At 31.0% G+C, this 20809-nt stretch overlaps 2 protein-coding genes across 2 annotated transcripts in view; one reads left to right on the top strand and one right to left on the bottom strand.

Moving 5' to 3' along the window:
- The window catches only part of LOC132731936 (tyrosine-protein kinase SYK-like), a 35701-nt gene extending 33245 nt beyond the window's left edge, over window positions 1-2456 (top strand). The window contains exon 16 of the mRNA XM_060718230.1: window positions 1565-2456. Within this exon, the coding sequence (XP_060574213.1) occupies window positions 1565-1709 (145 nt within the window). The 3' untranslated portion in view covers window positions 1710-2456. The remainder of the gene's footprint in view (window positions 1-1564) is intronic.
- Window positions 2457-4339: 1883 nt separating this feature from the next.
- Window positions 4340-7367, bottom strand: LOC132731935 (uncharacterized). The gene is made up of 2 exons (XM_060718229.1): window positions 7232-7367; window positions 4340-7016 (listed from the first exon to the last, which is right to left on the bottom strand). The coding sequence occupies exon 2, from the start codon at window positions 6671-6673 to the stop codon at window positions 6200-6202; it is 474 nt and encodes a 157-aa protein (XP_060574212.1). The 5' UTR covers window positions 6674-7016; window positions 7232-7367; the 3' UTR covers window positions 4340-6199.
- Window positions 7368-20809: the final 13442 nt, after the last annotated feature.

The following is a 20809-nucleotide window of genomic DNA, read 5'->3' as shown; positions in this document are numbered from 1 at the left end:
TCCAATGATCATTAACCACTTCAACCCTCCAATGATCATTAACCACTCCTATCCTCCAATGTTTATTTGCTACTTTAACCCTCCAATGATCATTTACCACTTCTATCCTCCAATGTTTATTTGCTACTTTAACCCTCCAATGATCATTAACCACTTCAACCCTCCAATGATCATTAACCACTCCAACCCTATCCCTCCAATGATCATTTCAACCAATGATCATTTACCACTTCAACCCTCCAATGATCATTAACCACTCCTATCCTCCAATGTTTATTTGCTACTTTAACCCTCCAATGATCATTTACCACTTCTATCCTAAAATAATCATGTACCATTTCTACTCTGAAATGATCGTTTACTAAGTACTTCTACCCTCCAATGATCATTTACCACTTCTACACTCCAGTGTTCATTTCCCACTCCTGTCCTGTTTTGAACATTTACCACATCTACCCTCCAATGAACATTTGCCATTTCTACCGTCCAATGATCATTTACCACTTCTACCTCAAATGATCATTTACCACTTCTACCCTCAAATCATCATTTACCACTTCTACCGTCCAATGATCATTTACCACTTCTACCGTCCAATGATCATTTACCACTTCTACCCTCAAATGATCATTTACCACTTCTACCTCAAATGATCATTTACCACCTATACTCTCCAATGATTATTGCTACTTACCCTCCAAAATCATTTACCATCAACCTTCCATGATCATTTGCCACGTACCGTCCAATGACCATTTGCCCCTCATTGCAATGACCATTCGCCATTGATCAGTTGCCTAATGATCACAAATTCTTCCTCCCTAAGGAATATTATTCACCTCCCCTCTTCATTATAAATCCCTTTCCTCTTGAATATACCAAATTATTTTATGCTAACCAATGAGATTCTGAGTTTTATCGTTGTGATAAAATCAATATTAATCACAGTATATCACTCACAGTGCTGGTGATGTAGCTCTGTTGAACTTTTTTTTGACGTAGCCATTGAATGTTTGACGTCATCTTTATATCTACAAAGCTGTTAACAAGTGCCATCCAAACTCGAGACCAAACATGACCTTTCTAGGCAAGTGGTCTTTATTTGGTGGTTACTCTGTTCTATTGGACCCATGAAGTGTTGTCGAAAAGAGGCATTTATATACACGATGGTCTTAATTCACGGGCGGTCTTTAACACAGGTTTTAATGTATCTTTTTCCTGCTCTTATTTTACTTATTTAGGCAATTGATATAAAGAAAATTTATTTTTGTGAATATGCCTCAAGTATAAAGACTATCCACATCGAAGTGCGAAACATTCACATATTCAAGATTGCAATTTTCTCACTTCTCAGTGTGATATTTAGGATACTCATAAAACAGACAATTTTCCTTTATATATCTACATCTATATCATTTTCTGCTAAAATCGCCCTTCACTGTATGTTCAATATTGCAATTATAATTAAAAAGTGCATGTGTTCGATGAATATGACAAAGCAAAATTCGCATCCTTTACTACTGCGTATGAATTTCTTGTATAGTGCTTTTTACATACATTACAGGAAAACAAGTAGGCCATCGTTTGAGGAGTTATCATATAACATGAAGTCATTACACAGGAAGTTATTTCGAAATAGCGCCCGGGAATCTGGATACCTTCAACCGGAAGTAGCCACTAAGCGCGCGACATACCTCGAGTTCGAGTGATCACCTACTGGAACCGGAAGGTGATCAGCCTTTGCCAGGCCAGCCTTTACATACATGAAATTTAACCAGGTTCTATACTATCGGCACCTCATTTTTTGAAATTAAAATTACTTATAATATGAATGGACTGTTCCAAATTCAAAGCAGGACAAATCCGTTACAAAAATTTAGTATGTTAAGAGTTACGTAATCTGCATCATTATGGAAAATAAGGTTCCAAACCGTAAGGCAAACAACAATAACAAAAACACATTTCATTCAAACATTATTGCAAATGCCGGACTCATTTTTCAAACAAATATCTTGCATGAATTTATAGGTTTAAAACCAGTTATTACTTTTATATCTTCTTTTCATACATTGTTTTTATCTCTTAAAAAACAGATTTTAAAAACAATTTTACAAAACACTTGTCCATGCTTTAAGTGAATAGAAGATGGGAAGTTCTTTTCAGAGGAGTACTATTTTTTGAACTGACAATATTAAATACAAACTTTATAAATAACATATAGACATATGAATAAAGGCCAGGAGAAAAACTGGTTCGATTCTGGTGCCCACAAGCTTCTACCAGTTTTCAGGATAACGGATCTTAATTATATAAATCCGAGACAGAAACAACTGGAGGGTGACAGAATTAACTGGAGGGTATACTATTCTGAAATCGCAAACGCCGTCTCCAGCATTCTTTTCTTGTAAAATAACTGCAACAAAAATCTTCTGTTTAATAAAGACTTCTTGTACGAATACGTGAATTTATGTTTTTATCATTTTGCCTGCTGGCAGCCATGCTTGCAACTTATTCTACCCATGAATTTAGTGAAGACTAAGATAAGAACGTCCGATCCGACCATGGTCTACACTATTCGCTATGTAGTCACTACAAATTAAAAAAAGTCCTAAAAAATGATAGAGTCCAGATTGATAGAGTCCATTTAGAATATTTAGCGTGATAAGGTTTCGTAACATTCTATTTTCCGGACATTATTGAACCATCATGGTATGTCAAGGACAAAATAAAATACTAGATCAAATGTTGTAACAATTACAAATTTATTAAATATAAATACTATTCGGAGAAAAAAAGACAAATATCATATTTTTCAGTTTAATGGAAACATTGATAATGTGGTGCACTACATTCGACAAGTATTCAAGAAATGGCGTTGCAGCGTAAGAAAAAATGCGGAATTGCTGATTCGTGTCACGTGCTATTTTCAAAATATGAGAAAGTCATCATTTTGTCACACTTTCGCTCCGCAATACGACAGTCACCACTTTCTCGTATTTTCGCACCATTTTCTCGTATTTTCGCGTTTTCGCCTGGCTCCGTGGAGCGAAAATACGACATGGCACAAAACAGTCTATAGAAATACCACTTTGTCGCAAACCAACGCAAATGTTAAAACTATATCTACGATAAACATGTAAACGATGGTCTAACTAATTTTGTAAGCAATCACGTGTTTTGACTTTGAAAACAACTTTGCATTGAAAGCGGTTATTTTCTTTGCGATTTAACTTTAAGCTGTTTGTTTTGATCAAAATTTCATTTACTAATCCTTATTCTTAAAATTATTGTTGTCCTCTAAATATATGCCCGATTATATAAGTTATTGCTGGGATTATTAGCTGTATAATAATTATATTTTGTATTATGAATGACCTCTGTAGTGGTTACAAATCTCTATCAAAAATACTTGAGAAGTAAAAACATGTATTGCTTGCTATAATAAACTAAATTTACATAAATTAGGTATTATATCCTGGTATACTGAAAAAATCCTTTTTAAATTACAATGACACTTCAACCGGCTTGGCACATTGGTAAGAATAAAAGAGTCAAAAACTTTTACATTACGCATTCGTTAAAAAAATAAACAATCCCTCAATACTCGGATATCACTATTACATACCATTTCCACTTAATGTTACTGAACCTGTTTTCGTACTTTTAACATCTGCAAATGTATAAGGGTTGAATGCGGTTAGGGGCACAAGACGAGGGGGGACAATGAGTGGGGCGTGGGGAAACAGCAAATGTCAATGTTTTAGAGATGGTGTAATTTATTTTTCAAAGGAATATTTTTATAAAGAGCACTATGACTTTTGGTAATATCACTTCTTATGAGGTCAAGTTATGATATCTTGCAAAATATGTCGTTATCTCCATGAAAGGGGCAGTTATTGTATAGGACACGAAACAGGAGATGGGAACAGAAAAGTATCGGGTTCGAGTGTAATTTAAGAAGTAGTCTAGGAAATGATGTTGTTTTGTTTTGTCTTTCCAAAGTACCAAAACATTTTTTTAGATAAAAGAACAAAATGCGGGGTTGTCAAAAGCAGAATGTACAACTCACCAAGGAGCCAATAATTCTCAGTTTGATGATGTTTGATTTGTAAAAATGCATTGTACTATTATCGTAAATTATTCATTTTATGGCATAAAATAAATAAATAAAACCATATATTTTTTGATATGTCCATAGAACTAGCAAACGGTAAACCAACTTTCCTTTACCACATAAAACCTGTTTTTCAGAAGTTTATTATTATACAGAAGGTCTCTTTGTATACCGGTTGGACACATGTATAAATGCAAATTATACGGAAATTCCAACAAAAAACAATTGAAGTAAAATAATATTTATTTGATATCTAAAACTGTTTATGTAAATAAGACATAGTGACATTAAATATAAAATATAAATAACATATAATACATTGAGTAATATCATGCTTACAGCGCTCCCTTCCTGATTAATTTTCTTGTTACTACAATGTATATATAGTTACTTGTTTCTATATAATATTATAGCAACAAAAGAATGTTGTTTTGGCGCCAATATATTTAAACTTCTACAATTTGCCTGTGCGTGCACATACTGCATGCAGGCGTATGTAAATCTTTATTATTTATTGTCATAATCCTGTATGACTACGTAATCAACAAAATTATTAATCGATAAGTATTAAATTAATTGTACGTACTGCAAATTAAAAAATGTTTCCAAAGAAAGAATTTCTAAGATACAAAATGAAAATAAATCTGTTATCCTTAATGAAATGGAAGACAGTTTTTATAAAACATTATATTTAATGTTCTGTTATTCTATTTTCTTTTAGATGAATATATGTAGAAATTATCAAGAAACATCATTTAAAGGTTTTTCTTCATTTTTATCTGAGAAAAAGGGATATTTTACGACAGATATTATTATACATAAAAATGATTAAAACTTTAACAATATATAAACATGAATTCATGAACAAATAAAGTTAAAAAAGAAGATGATATATGATTCAAATTCATATCTACATTTTACAATATTTGACTAACTAAATAACATTAACTTATATACATAGAAGAAGAAAAATCATAGAATAAATGCATAAACATGTCATGTACTAAGGCTCCACTATGGGCTATACAAAAATGCAACATAGTGCTGCGTTATAGGAAATAGAAAATATGCAAAAACCTATAGTTGTAAATATTGTGCTAAAACTATATTAATATCACCTTGTTATGAAATCTTATCCATTTCTAAATCATATGAAAACATTTGTTTTGTTTCATGTGCTGATTTAATTTATATAAAATACTTAATTTACAATACGCCACCTCTTTATAAACATTTTATTTAATATTGCCTTTTTTTACTTGTTTCTCTATATGTCAAAAATATTGGCATCATTATCAAAATGTACTAACCGTAAAAACTACAAATAAGTTCAGGTACGAATTTTAGGTTCAATCGCTTTTAAAATTTTTATATTTACTTTCATAATTTTATATAAGATAGATGGTTTTTGAGGTTACTATTCGTAGGGTAAAATTGTGCGGTCATACAAATATCTGAATCTGAAATCAATTGATATTAAAGCCTAATACATTAAATAATATTAACAAATTATAATCAATTTCATATTAGCATACTATTCATGTGAGCGGGTAACAAGAATAAATGAGCCGTGTCACGACAAAACCAAAATAATGGGTTTGCGACCAGCATGGATCCAGACCAGCCTGCGCATCCGCGCAGTCTGATCAGGATCCATGCTGTTCGCTATCAGTTTCTTTACTTGTTGTATGGTCTGTAAGCGAACAGCATGGATCCTGATCAGACTGCGCGGATGCTAAAGATAAATGCTATCCTCAGATAAAACACATAATCTCTCAATATATTCATATATTACCATTGGTAAAATACAGTTTTTATCGACCGTAGTCGCACAAGTAGTAACAATTGACGCGTGATTGCAAAGACAAAGTATGTTCAAATCCTGTCATTTGGTATTTCTGTAAAAAAAATATAAGAAAGATCAAGGGCGCATCGCCGAAATAGGAAATACTTGTACATGATAACAAATTTTCGGTAACATTTTCGCGTTAATTTTCTATGGCCCTTTCTTGCCATAATCGTTAAACAATACCCTGTTATCATCCTGGAAAAGTTTATCAAAAAAGATCTACGGAATAAAACAATTCATATATGTGGAGGTGTGCTAAACCTTCGATAATGTTTCTCATTTGAACTGGGCACAAGCACTGATTCATCGTGTTTAAGAATTGGCTTTGGCGTTGTCTTCATGTAAAGTCTTGCGTGATGTAACTGTTCTTGACCAGGACTAGATGCTAATTTAGAATTTTCCTCGTCTGGCCAGTGCACGTGCGATAAATGTTTTGGTGATTCCATTCGCACACTTTTTTTCTTAGCTTTCAATACTGATTTTGGCACTGCAGCAACATCCTCCACCGAAATTGTTTCAGGCTTCGTTGAAGAATCGCTAGAATCTGATGTAGTGACATCATCATTTGCGTCTGTGACGTCATCGTCATGTTTCAAGAAATCGTCAATAAGAGTTTGAAATGCATCCGAGCCCCGCGGTATCTTTGAATTAGCAAACAGCAACACTAAATCGTGAATCTCCCCATCCTCGCTTGGAGTTTCAGCAGACATTTTTGGTTCCTTCAATTAAGCGGGTATTACAACAGCAAATGTGTCGTCACAAATGACGACACAAAAAACAATATTATTGCCTTATATAAACGCCTTGATAGTTGCGTTTTAATCTGTTCTAATTGTAACAGATATGTATCAGTGTTTAATGTAATATTTAATATATCAACATCTATAAACTTATCCAAATTAACAGAATGTTGATGTATGTCTGAAATTTATATCACAATTTTACATGTTTGTATTAGATCCCAACTTTATTCCATTCACTTTAAAAACTGGCAATGGCAGTGTAGATATTAGTTTCCGTTCATAAGAGCACGAATTCTCACCCGATAGTAATCTGTAAAACAATGGAATCACATTTAATTTATAGCTCCGTGACCTTTGTTTGTTTTCTCGATTTCTACTAACAACTTCATTAATGGAATAAAAATCAATTAAGTAAAACAATACTGTATTGTCTGTCAATCTTTTGCGTATAAAAGTCGCTAACATACAAAATAAGTCTATCCAAATTGATCACGCAGAGGTTAAAATAGGTATTAAATTACATACTCGTTGTCTTCCTCCAATATTCATTTGTTATAAAATCACATTTGTCAATCGGATACCGTCGTCTTTTGTCCTGCGTTTTTTTATTCAGCGTTTTGAATATACTGTATATGGCAAATATACCGTACAATGAGATTGACTATAATGTCTATACTATATATATGGCTTCAATCGTGCAAATGTTAAAACATGAAATCTTAAATACACTATCAAGCCCTTTGTATACAATAGATCCTTTACAAATATGGATTAAATTGTTTCGAATATGATTGTTATTATTAAATCGGTCAGTTATTAGTGCCAAGATTCGGATTATAATACCAAATCTATTAATACATACAGTTAAAGGATTTGTTTATGAAATATGAAAAAAGCTACAAGAATAAAAACATACGAGTTTAATTTCTTTTAAGCAGTTAGTCAATATCGAGTTTCGTGGTTTAACAAGTATAAGTCCTAAATCTAATAAATGTTTAAAAATGTTTGTTCATTTCACGAAGATATTAAGCAATATTGCAGGAAACATTTTTGTAAAATTACATGGTTTTTTTTATTCATATTGCTTGTAGGATGTTACTTGAATCAAGTCCCATTATTTATTTGTCAAGGGGATGATGTTTTTGTTATACACAATTATAGTACTAAAGACAATTCCCTAAGTTTACCTGCGATGATGATTTTAGATTCTAGCATAATTACATATGACCAAAAATAAAGTTTTTATTTTGAAAGTTCGAATGAACGGCACCGTTTGAAAAAAAAAAGGAATTAAGTTATTAATATGTTTATGCAGTTTTTAAAATTCTTATGAAAATATAGATATTTTTTTCTTCAAAAATACATAAAATCTCTAAAAACCATGACATTGCCGAAAGTGACTGATTAACGTACCATAACGATCAAATAACCCATTTAATACTTTGATAACAGAAAGCAGACGAAACTAGTTTTTACTAAACTATTTGCACAAGAAGAAACATTTGTTTTGGTACTTTCGCTGCAGACGATACCTATAGATTTATTCCCACGTTTTTTGCAGGATTCCTGAAATAACTTACCTGTTCAAAGCATTTCCGCAGGATCAGTTGATCCTCTTTACAATCATCTTAATTATCACAAGAGGTTAATTTAGAAACAAAACACGTGTTTTACGTGATACTCTTACAATAACCAATTTTTGCACGATGTTCACGTGGCGGATTAATTGATATGATAAAAGAAAAGTCGCTTCTTTATGGCTATTTGCTGAACCATATAATTTTATATATGTCTATAAATCATATTTGGATAATCTTAATTATTTTTTTCCCTAATCTACTAACATAATGCCAATCATTAAACTTAAATAAAAAACTTATTTAAAAAAAAAAAAACAGCAAAAGACATGTGCATTTTATTTAAAAAATATAAGTGATAAAATTGGGAATAAATATACTTATTTGGGATACAAAACAAAAACATGAAGTAATAAGCAACTCAACTCCATTCCAAAAACTTGAACAACAATTGATACGAGGGAAACATAATAATGACATACTACTGTATTAATTTCAGTTGAAGACGAATATCATTTCATTCTTTTAGCATGCTATTATGTTACGTCCTAAGAATATATATATTATAGCATAACCTTTAGTTTAAACATATTTATTCTCAGAATATGTACATAATAACATTTGAAATATATACACATACAAAATTTGAAAATATTCAAAGAAGAGGATAAGAACGAAAGACTAGGTCTTATAGAATTCTTCTCCTTTTAGTTGTTAAATATTTCGGTGTTGAACTGGTGATGTAAAATTTTCTGAGAAAAATATATATAACCATACGTATAATAGAAACAAATATATATGGAGTATGAAAGAAGTAGTTATTCAATTTCACAAAAGAGAAAAAGGGGTAGGAGAGTCTCATAATTATTTGTTATGTGTTAAATCGTTAAAGGAATCTTTTAGTTTTTGCTATAAAAGACTGCACGTTAGAGAATATTGTTGAATCATCCTCATCTGATAGGCCCGGGTTTCCGAAGAGAAGAATATCGAGATTGATATCAAAAGCTTGAATATTAATAAATAATTCATTTCGGTACACATTGTAGCGATAACATTCAAAGAAGAAGTGATAGTTGGTTTTGACTTGACCACATTCACATAAAGGTGAGGGAGATATGTTTTTTTTAGAAAAAGATGATAATTTAAAGAACTGCATTTTGTGCGAAGACGTGTATGGAGAACCTGTAATTTTCTGTTACCAGAGTAGTAGTATTTAGGTGTGCGTTTCCTGTTACGTGTTAAGAAGTTCTTGAATTGGTAAGTTCCGAACTTCGGTTGGTAAGTTGTTCCAATCGCGTATAGTAGAGGGAAGAAAGAAGTTGTAGTATAAAGAAGTTCGCGCATATATTCCAGCAGTATTATCAGAGTTACGTAAATTATAACGCATAACCTTTAAATTCAAGACGAAAGGTATGATATTTGATAATATTTAGCACTTAATATAAATACAAATACAATCAGCTTAATCCACCAAAATATCAACATAATCTTATTTTGGTCTTTGTGACTTAAATTTGTATGAAAATTGCATAACATCGGAAAAGTCTTAAATAAATCTACTTGCTTTCTTATCTGTAAAGTTTGCTTCTAAATCCATCTAAATATATTATGTATATATTCTATTTTTGTAGAAATTATGTTGAATGACGTAATGCAAGCTCTAGACAGGCTAATTAACAAAAAGGCAATAAAACACAAAGGTGAAATAAAAATACTTTTAGTTATACGTTGTAATGATTGAAGATTATGAGAAAATAATTATCAGCATATGCATTAAGTTCGGCATTAGACCTTAAGACCTCTTGTTTCTCGAAACAACCAGATACAAGACGAGGTGAATATTGAATCAAGCATAAAACTCCTTACATATATAGTGTTTTCTTACCACTTTATAGATCATATGTGATATTGATAAAGTAGATCATATTGGATATTAATAAAGTATTTGATACATATTTTGATATACAAAATCTGGGTATCTATTAGACAAACATTTCATTTTCAACCTTGTGTTTACCTGCATTTGTTTTTTAATTTTTGAAAATATGGAACTTTCTTTCTATCAGAATGCTATACATTTGGTATTAATTGCATGTTTTTAACTAAATTCCCAAAACAAATGCGTTTTGATTTAATAGTCTGTGTGTGACATTTTTTATCATTATAGCTTAAAAAGTCATGTTTGCCATTCAAGATTATCACAAGTAAAACTTTAAGCAAATCTTTCAAATGCTTGAGCCACTAATTTATAAATGATAAGTTTTATTTTTTTAATAACATTCAAATATCAGTCTCTAAAGAAATGTCTTCAATCAAGAATAGCAGCGCTGTATTAAGGTAAATAGAATAACTGGACCAAAACAATGACTAATAGGATATTAGATTTATAAAATCACTTAAGGGATCATATTCGCTTGCTAAAATGTATCATTGCTTTTCTTAGTTTTATTTTAGTTCGAATGTTGGAAACTGTAAGCTTGTTTAAACACTTTAGAATCCGTTCTCGAAATTATCTAGTAATTAGTGCAATTAAGTTACAGTTACAAACTTTTTATTTTAAGACTATTTCTTTGGCATCAAAATTACTTAAAATGACACAAACAGTTAGATTTCAAAAGAAAGTTGAAAGAAGATTATATATTATCTTCTCCATTTACACAAACTTCTCAGATCAATTATTTTAAAAGCTCATCTGTCGCTAAAAATAACGTCTGCAACATGAATTTCTCATCAATTTCAGTGATGAGGAAACAATAGGTAAACCGATGACAGGAAAGGTTCAACATTTTCTGAATGTTTTCGCATGTTTGTCAGTATGAGGCCAATATGGTGACCACAACAATTGTTTCCATGGAAACGAATTACCAAAGTATGACTTTTTTTATCTATTTCCGGTCCATTTCCTTCGATAGTTTAGGCGGAACAAATGATAAACTAAAAACAATACAAGAATGTGTTTAGCACGAGGAACTAAACTATAGTAACTGAACATGATACCCGAAGACTTTTTCCTACATAAATGTTTCAGGATATATAAAAAATAATTAATTTAATTCATACAATATAAACCTAACTGTATTACTAAAGAAAACTAATTTAATCGTTACACGGAAACGAATTGCATTGAACAGAAACTGCTTTTATCATAAGACATAGTTTATTATTGCACAAAACAATCAAAGATCCTAACACCAATCATATCATTTTATATGGAACTACTTACGTTTCTGAAGTTATAAAGTTAAAAGGTCATAACATTATCAAGTGAATATCAGGATTTGGTTTCCAAATACTACATTAACTTGTAATTATTATAACATAAAATTCTGTCATTTAAACGTATCGTTTGAATGTATTATTAGCCTAGCTTAGCGTTATATAATCATTAGTCAATTATCTCGTCTGATAACTTCATTAACTGGTTTGTCAGAGATTACAACAATTCCTAAATATTATCTTTTGCTGTTGTTATCTTCATAATACACATTGTTCATCTAAACGATTTTTGCTCTTTCATTAATACATTTTGCGTCAATAAGTACTTATTATTTGTTTTACCTGTATTCAATATCCATATACTAACTATAGAATTAGGAAGGCAGGAAAATATACCACTAAGATAAAGTGCTAGACAATATTCGATTAGATTATCTAAATCCATCGAGCGATTCGCAAAAGATATCAACGTCATCTCGACGGCCATTTTTGCGATGCGGTTGTCAATAACGTAACGTCTATACGCGTGGACGTTCTGCCGTTACTTGACAACAGGTGCGTAATGACCGGAAATAGCCTCAATATGGGATTTTGGCATGTCATATTCAAAAAAACGAAACGCATTTTTATTACTAATTATAGTAACATATGCAATAAAATTAGTTATTATTTAGCATATGAACATAAAACTGTTATATATACTATGTCATGTCATATTTGTCTGTTTTGCTGACTTGTTGAAATGTTTTTCTCCACTTGCAAGAGTACGTGAAATCAACATTGCAGCTAAACTCACATTTTGTTAGCTTGAAATTTTCAGTTACAGCTGACAATGTTTATATAATGCTTTATATTTCGTTTGACATAATAAGTACATCATTAGTTATGCGTCTAAATATTTTGTTTTTTTTTCTGCAGTTGTAAATTTTGTATCAATTATAGCTGCAGGTGGAAATGTTTCTTTTGCTCCAATCCATATTGTGAATGCAGATATGAATGCAATATAGTGTCATCACGTTTACAGTTCCGCCTCCATGATATTAAGTATATTTACCGTTCAATGACTGGTATACAGTTTTTGTGGCCTACAATTTGGACAAACAAGTTGAGCAAAAGACCCAGTTTTGTTGTTCTTTTGGCTATTTCAACTTTATTTTGACAGACTGCTACACCTCGGTATATCTTGTTAAAACCTTAATTAACATCGAGGGCTTATGAGGTGGCTTAGCTTTATACCCTAAAGTTACAATTTATGTATATGGTCTTATTAAAAATATCATTCTCTTGTTATGTTTATGTGGTCGCACGGTCATAATTTACTGTCACAAAAGAAAGTTTTTATAATGCATTATGTATTTCGTAAATATGATAAATATAATTCAATAAGCATAATTTACAAAGTGGATATTTTTATTCAGTGAACAGCAACATCCACTTAATTGTGAACATTATTCGACAAATACTTCTCTTGAGTATTACCAAGTGAGAAGTCATCAATAAAATTAAGTACCACTTCCCACTTTGTGAACATTGTTATCTTAAATACACCGGGCACAATTTAAACCATGAACATTATTCATTGATCACTAGTCATTTCATGAACATATATCACTTACGAGCTACTTATTACATGATTTGTTTTCCTGACTATTCATCACATCCTAACTATAATTAACAGAATTAACATAAATCTCTCGAAACTATAAAACTAAATTTATTTTGAGAACGTAATTCATAAGTAAGTGCATTTATTCAGTTTTTGGCTCGACTATTCGATAAGAATAAGTAGAGCTATTGTAGTCACCCAAGCGTCGGCGTCGGCGTAACCATTTATGTTAATTTTTTTGTAATACCTCAAACATTTTCAAAGTACATTGACATATGGCTTTAAAACTTTGCACCATGATCCCAACCTGTAGACAGAAGGAGGTAACTGTATCAAATATTTTGACAGAATTATGCCCCTTTTTCGATTTAGAATTTACATGAAAGATTTTGTAATAACGCAAATATTTTTAAAGTCCATTGAAACTTTGCACACTTGTTCACCATCATGATTCCAACCTGTAGACAGGAGGAGGTAACTCTATTAAGCATTTCGCAGAATAATGCCCCTTTTTTTAACTTAGAATTTACATTAAAGTTTGCATACCACCTCAGATATTTTCATATTCTACTGACATCTGGCTTTGAAACAAGTTGAAATTTTATACTTTTCTTTGTGAGCATAATAGGACTCTCTTCAATGCCTATAACTGTTACATGGATTTAAAGAAAAATTTTGCCCTTTTGTTAACTTAGAAAAATTTACTCGTACATTATCAAGGCTTTTTACTATCAAGCACTAAGAATGTCCTACCGACAGCTCTTGTTTTAATATAATGTTCTTTTATTCACAAAAACAATATAAATCACCAAGAATATGAATTATAGCAGATTTATGTGAAAGAAATAAAAACATTTTGAGCAACTGTTTTACACAGGAAATGTCATTGCAAAATCAATTGTTTTGTTACGTTTTGTTTATTCTAAAAGAGCAATGTTTTGTCAAATATCTTTCTTCAGAATTGTATTTAAACATCATTCGTGTATTATGTGGAGAGAACAACAGACTTGCATATTTCACCTCATTTTCTGTATCTTATTTTCGCTTGGGTAAAAAGCTTAATGGACATCATAGGGTAACATAAAACATACTAATAAATTAATTTCAAAACCATTTTTGTTGCATTTTTGTGTGTTTTAATATATATGCAAGTTGATATATGTGATACTATTGTATGTGTTTATGTATATTCCCTGAATAAATCGATACAATCAAATTCTACACTTGAGCCTACACTGTAGAAAGTTCTTTTTGTTCATAGAAAAAAAGATTCTCCCAAAAAAGTATTAAAGAGTTTGAAAAAAAAAAACGATAAATCTTAAAGGTTCATTACATCCTCAAAAAACCTTAATTAACAAAGGGGGCTGACGAGGTGGCTTATTTTTATCCCCTACAGTTATAATTAATGTACATATGGTCAAGTTTCAATATCATTCTCTTGATACGTTTATGTGGTCGCACGGTCATTTTTTACTGTCACAAAAGAAACTTTTCATAAAGCATTATGTATTTCGCAAAAATGAGTATTATAAATCTCTTGAGTACTACCAAGTGAGAAGTCATTAATAAAATCATATGCCACTTCCCACTTTGTGAACATTGACACATAAAAAAACTAACTTTAAAATCACTGGGCACTATTCAAACCATGAACATTATTCATTGATCTCTAGTCAATTCATGAACATAAATCACTTACAAGCTACTTATAACATGCTTTTTTTACTACTTCTCACATCCCAACTAAAATTAACAGAATTAACTTTAATCTCTCGAAATTATTTATAATATATATATTCATAAGAAAGTGCATTTATTCAGTTTTTTAATATAATGTTCTTTTATTCACCACAACAATACAAATCACCAAGAATATGAATTATAGTAGAAGTTATGTGAAAGAAATAAAAACATTTTAAGCAAAAATTTTACACAGGAAATGTCATTGCAAAATGAATTGTTTTGTTATGTTTTGTTTATTCTAAAACAACAATGTTTTGTCAAATATCTTTCTTCAGAATTGTATTTAAACACCCTTCGTGTTTTATGTGAAGAGAACAACAGATTTGCATATTTCCGCACATTTTCTGTATCTTATTTTCGTTTGGATAAAAGAAATAAATATTCGTGGAATAAATCATAACTTTGTCTGAATAATTGTCAATAGATGAAAGCTTCATAAATGTACATGCTATCAAATACTATTTAGCCTACACGTTTGTTCATAGAAAGAAAGATATCTCCCTAAAAAGTATCGAAGAGTTTGAAAAAAAGAAATCTTAAAGGTTTATTACATCCTAAAATGTTATTATTTTTCATTTCTTTTTACTTATATACATTTATGATAATTTGGCGATCTTTCAGTACTCGTCGGCCAAATACTAGTAGCTGCATCATCTTTTGCTTTTTGGTTATAAGTAAAGCAACAGAGCCTTAGTATTTTGTATAAAGTACAAAATACATTTTTATTAACGTTTTTTTCTACATTCATGTCATCATTTCAAATTAAACTCTTCGATCTTGACATCATAAAAATCTAACATGTTCTAATCCAGTAATAAAACGTTATTAAACAGTGCTTTGCCTTTTCTTTAGAGGAAAAATCGTATTTATTTCTGATGCTTAAATACATGTAGTCCTTAAGCGAAGAAGTTCAATGTAAGCTATAACAAATTCACTTGAGCTGAGAAAAATTCTTTCCATCTGAATTATTTCTCTTAAAAAGCATTAAACTGGTATAGTTGCTGCATGTTGCATAACGTGGATGGTAAGAATATTTTCTTTGGCATCATAATTACTTAAAAAGATTTCAAAAGAAAGTTGAAAGAAGATTATATATTATCTTCTCCATTTACACAAACTTCTCAGATCAATTATTTTAAAAGCTCATCTGTCGCTAAATATAACGTCTGCAACATGAATTTCTCATCAATTTCAGTGATGAGGAAACAATAGGTAAACCGATGACAGGAAAGGTTCAACATTATCTGAATGTTTTCGCTTGTTTGTCAGTATGAGGCCAATATGATGACCACAACTATTGTTTCCATGGAAACGAATCACCAAAATATGACTTTGTGTGATCCTATTTCTGGTCCATTTCCTTTGATAGTTTAGGCGGAACAAATGATAAACTGAAAACAATGTAATAAATCATTTAGCACGTGCAGTGAAAATAACGAAACAGACAAACTGAATGAATTTGAAGAGTAATCTTCGAGTATGCATAAATAAATTCAAACCTTTTCCGTCGCCTTAACTGGATTCGAAAGTGGTTCGCCTTTTGCAAAAATATAAAGCCAATCCAAACCTGCACATCCTTGCAATGTGCACATCTGCATTGCCATTTACAAATATCAACTTATTGCTGTTGTCGTCGTTGTTTTTTTATATTACTTTTTATTTATGTTGTTTTTAACCTTAAAAGATAACATGTATTTTCATACCGCTCTTATAATATGATACAAGAAAAATAGAACGACAATATTTAATATTGTTTTGTTTTCGTTGTTTTCGTTGTTGTTGTTGTGTCTTTTTTTAATTATCATCATTCCACTGCGTAAGTTTCTTATATTAACCGGTTTATCTTATGCACTATCAACAGAATTAAAATTTTACATTATAGAAATGGAGCAACTGATGAAGTATAGCTTACTAATTTTGGAATTAAATTGTTAATGTTACATTTGGTAATGCTTTTTAGAAATGACGCAGTTCGTTGAAATGGAAACTATTGACGGCAGAAGGTATCGAATTCATCTTCTACATTTACACTTGCAAATCATTTTCATTTTATTAACAGCTGTTTGTCACTTAAAATAATGTCGGTAACATGATTTTCTCATCCGTTGACGTGTAGATTAGGATACAAAACGGAATAAGTTTACATGGAATGATCTAAAACATCTTCTTTATTTCTTACGGTTGATTTGCTTACAGCTTCAAGGATTTTCAAAAAGAATAAATTGTTTTTAGAGCAGAAAAGAACAGTTTTTAGAGCAGAAAAGAACAGTTTTTAGAGCAGAAAAGAACAGTTTTTAGAGCAGAAAAGAACGGAGGAGTATATTTTAAAAGTCCAGGACAGTTTTGGATGGTATTTGCTTTTACCAGAAACAAAACACTTCTGCATTTTACGACTTTAACTTTATAGTAGTACATTAAGAAGGCTAGTTGCCAAAAAAGGTTCCTGAAACCACTAAGGTATTCGTACATTATTTCGTTTAATAATTTACTGTGAATTATCACCAGTCGAAGTACTAATTTCACACGCTCCAATTATTCTTACATCAAATTCTGTAATTGAAACGTATCATTTGAATTTTGAATGCATTATTGTCATTGGTGAGCGTTATATAACCATTAGTCAATTATCTCGTCTGCTGCCTTCATTAGATAGTTTGTTAGAGATTGCAACAATTTGAAATAATATATACATAAATTGTGTATTATATTTAAAAATTGTGCTGTATGCAAATGTGTGCATAAAAACTATCACAGTATCAATTGATATTGTGCAATTAAAAGTCTTGTTTAAATCAAAAATAAAATGTTTTTCAACTGATAACAAATAGTAATTGCTTACTAAATCAGCAGTTACCGAAAACACTTTCCCATTCGATACCATTAAAGCTATAACATATTTCAACTATCAACAAGTGTATAGTTACATATACTCGTATATTTGAATAATTCAATAATCCCTTTAAATAAATGTTATTTATGAAGAAAACATATTGGTTAAAATGGATAAGAAAAACATAAAAAATGTTATTAAATATACGTTGTCTTTAAAACAAAGAAAAGTGTTTTGCCAATTTGATGACCAGCTGAAACGTTTCTATAATAACCTACCTTCCAAATGATATCAGACTTGTAACAATATAGACGTTACTGTATTATTAAACAAGACTAATTAATAGTAAGACTGAAACAAATGTCTGTTGCATTTTACCGAAACAGCTTTTATCATAAGACATTATTTTATTGCATAAAACAATCAAATCTTAACACCAATCATATTATTTTAAATGTAACTCATTGCGTTTCTGATTGCGTTTCTGACGGAAATAAAGTCAAGAGGTCATTACATTATTAAGTGAACATCGGTATTTGGTTTCCGAATAATACTGTCTTGTAATTATTCTAACATAAAATTCTGTCATTAAAACGTATCATTTGAATGTATTATTAGCCTAGCTTAGCGTTATATAACCATTAGTCAATTATCTCGTCTGCTAACTTCATTAACTAGTTTGTCAGAGATTACAACAATTCCTAAGTATTATCTTTTGCTGTTGTTATCTTCATAATACAAATTGTTTGTTCATCCAAACGATTTTTGTTCTTTCATTAATACTTTTTGCGTTAATAAGTACTATATAATTTGTTTTACCTGTATTCAATATTCATATACTAACTATTGAATCAGGAAGGCAGGAAAATATACCACTAAGATAAAGTGCTAGGCTATGTACGTACATTATTCAAACTGAGGTATTCTAAATAATTCATCGGTTACTTTTTAAAGAACTTTATGCCACTTTCAAAGTTCTGTATATAATATTATATGATCAAATTAGCTCGATAATTGATATACAGATAGAACAAAAATAATTGATTTCTTACCTTTGAGAAATTTATGAAGTTTCAGAATGTCACTGTTTGGTAAAACTTGATAAAATGTATACATTTAAACTTACTTGATAATGATTTATTTATTATTGCGATGTACACTCAATCGTCTTTTTTACCAAATGTATATTTTATGGTACTTTTATTGTTGTATTTTTAGGCATAATGAGTTAATTTACTGTCATAAAGATCCTTCCTTTAAGTTGTTGACTCTAAGAAGAATCGACATACTTTTAAGGTCACTTGACGACTTTTCAGCTTTTCGTGCGGACTTAGACCCCATATGTTCCCCATGCATAATATTTTGTGAGCACCTGTGTAGAATGATCACCTGCAATATACCACATAGGCTTTAACATAAAGTTGAAAGTCGGCAGATGACTGGATGTCTTTGACATTGTAACGGTCACAGAGCTCCAATATACTAAACATAGATGTTGTATGAACTGTTCAAGGTCAGGTTAGACAAACATGTTAGGTCGAATTCGTCAGGGAATAGGGATAAGGAAACTTAAAATACATGTAATTTGAATGAAATATGGGCATGCTTTGTTCAAAATACTATAAAATAATTTTACTTAAACTAATTATACAAAGTTACCATGGTTAAAGTTATTGAGCGGGAAGCGTCTTGGTAAAGTCCTGTTTCAAATAAGCACTTGGTCCTATAATATATGTCAAGGTCATATTTAAAAAGATTGTACAACGAGTATATTTCCAACACATTCATTGTTATCTTTAAAAGCATATCATCAAATTTCTGACAACAACAGTTAAAACCAATTATCATATCTTAATATACTGCTTTGCTTATACATGCACCTCTTTCATAACTTATTATCAAAACTTACATATATGTACAATCACAAGCGTTGTGGCAACGTTCTTACAAATACGATTTTAAAAACGAATACGGAAGTATAAAATAAGATACATTGCTTATAGTCACCAGTAAGGTGTTTTAATTTTGTATCAATTTCTCATTAGACAAACGTCGGTCATGCATATCTATCTAAATATATACGTAGAGGTTATTACATGGGGCAAGTGTGCCTTTTGTCCATATTGGCACACTTGGTGACTTATTTGCCCGAGGGCTTTAGCCCGAGGGCAAATTCGAACCAAGTGCTCGAACTAAAGGCACACTTGCCCCATGTAATGACCTGTTTATTGCACATGTTTCCACAAAAGCATAAGTGTCAGCTGGCTGTCCCTGTTGTTCGATTAGATAATCTAAATCCATCGAGCGATTCGCCAAAGATTTCAACGTCATCTCGACGGCCATTTTTTGCGATGCGGTTGTCAATTACGTAACGTCTATACGCGAGGACGTTCTGCCGTTACTGGACAACAGGTGCGTGATGACCGGAAATTGCCTCAATATGGGATTTTGGCACACTTGGCAAGTGCGCCAATATGGTTGCGCATGTCATATTCAGAAAAAAGAAACGCATTTTTATTACTAATTATAGTAACATATACAATAAAATTATTAAAGTTTTAGCATATGAACATAAAACTGTTATAAATACTATGTTATGTCATATTTGTCTGTTTTGCTGACTTGTTGAAATGTTTTTCTCCACTTGCTAGAAAAAGTACGTGAAATCAACATTGCAGCTTGCAGATTTGAAAACTCACATTTTGTTAGCTTGCAGTTTTCAGTTACAGCTGACAATGTTTATTTATTTCTTTATATTTCGTTTGACATAATAAGTGCATCATTAGTTATGCGTCTAATTATTTTGTTTTTCTGCAGTTGTAAATTCTGTATCAATTATAGCTGCAGGTGGAAATATTTCTTTTGCTCCTATCCATCTTGTGGATGCAGATATAAATACAATATAGTGTCATCACGTTTACAGTTCCGCCTTCATGATATTAAGTGTATTTACCGTTCAATGACTGGTATACAGTTTTTGTGGCCTACAATTTGGACAAACAAGTTGAGCAAAAGACCCAACTTTGTTGTTCTTTTGGCTATTTCAACATTATTTTGACAGATTGCTACACCTTAAAACCTTAATTAACAACGAGGGCTTATGAGGTGGTTTATTTTTATCCCCTGCAGTT

This window comes from Ruditapes philippinarum, unplaced genomic scaffold (genome assembly GCF_026571515.1).
Source record: "Ruditapes philippinarum isolate M1 unplaced genomic scaffold, ASM2657151v2 ctg10_1_1_1_1, whole genome shotgun sequence".
NCBI lineage: Eukaryota > Metazoa > Mollusca > Bivalvia > Venerida > Veneridae > Ruditapes > Ruditapes philippinarum.
This window is presented reverse-complemented; position numbering and strand designations above follow the sequence as displayed.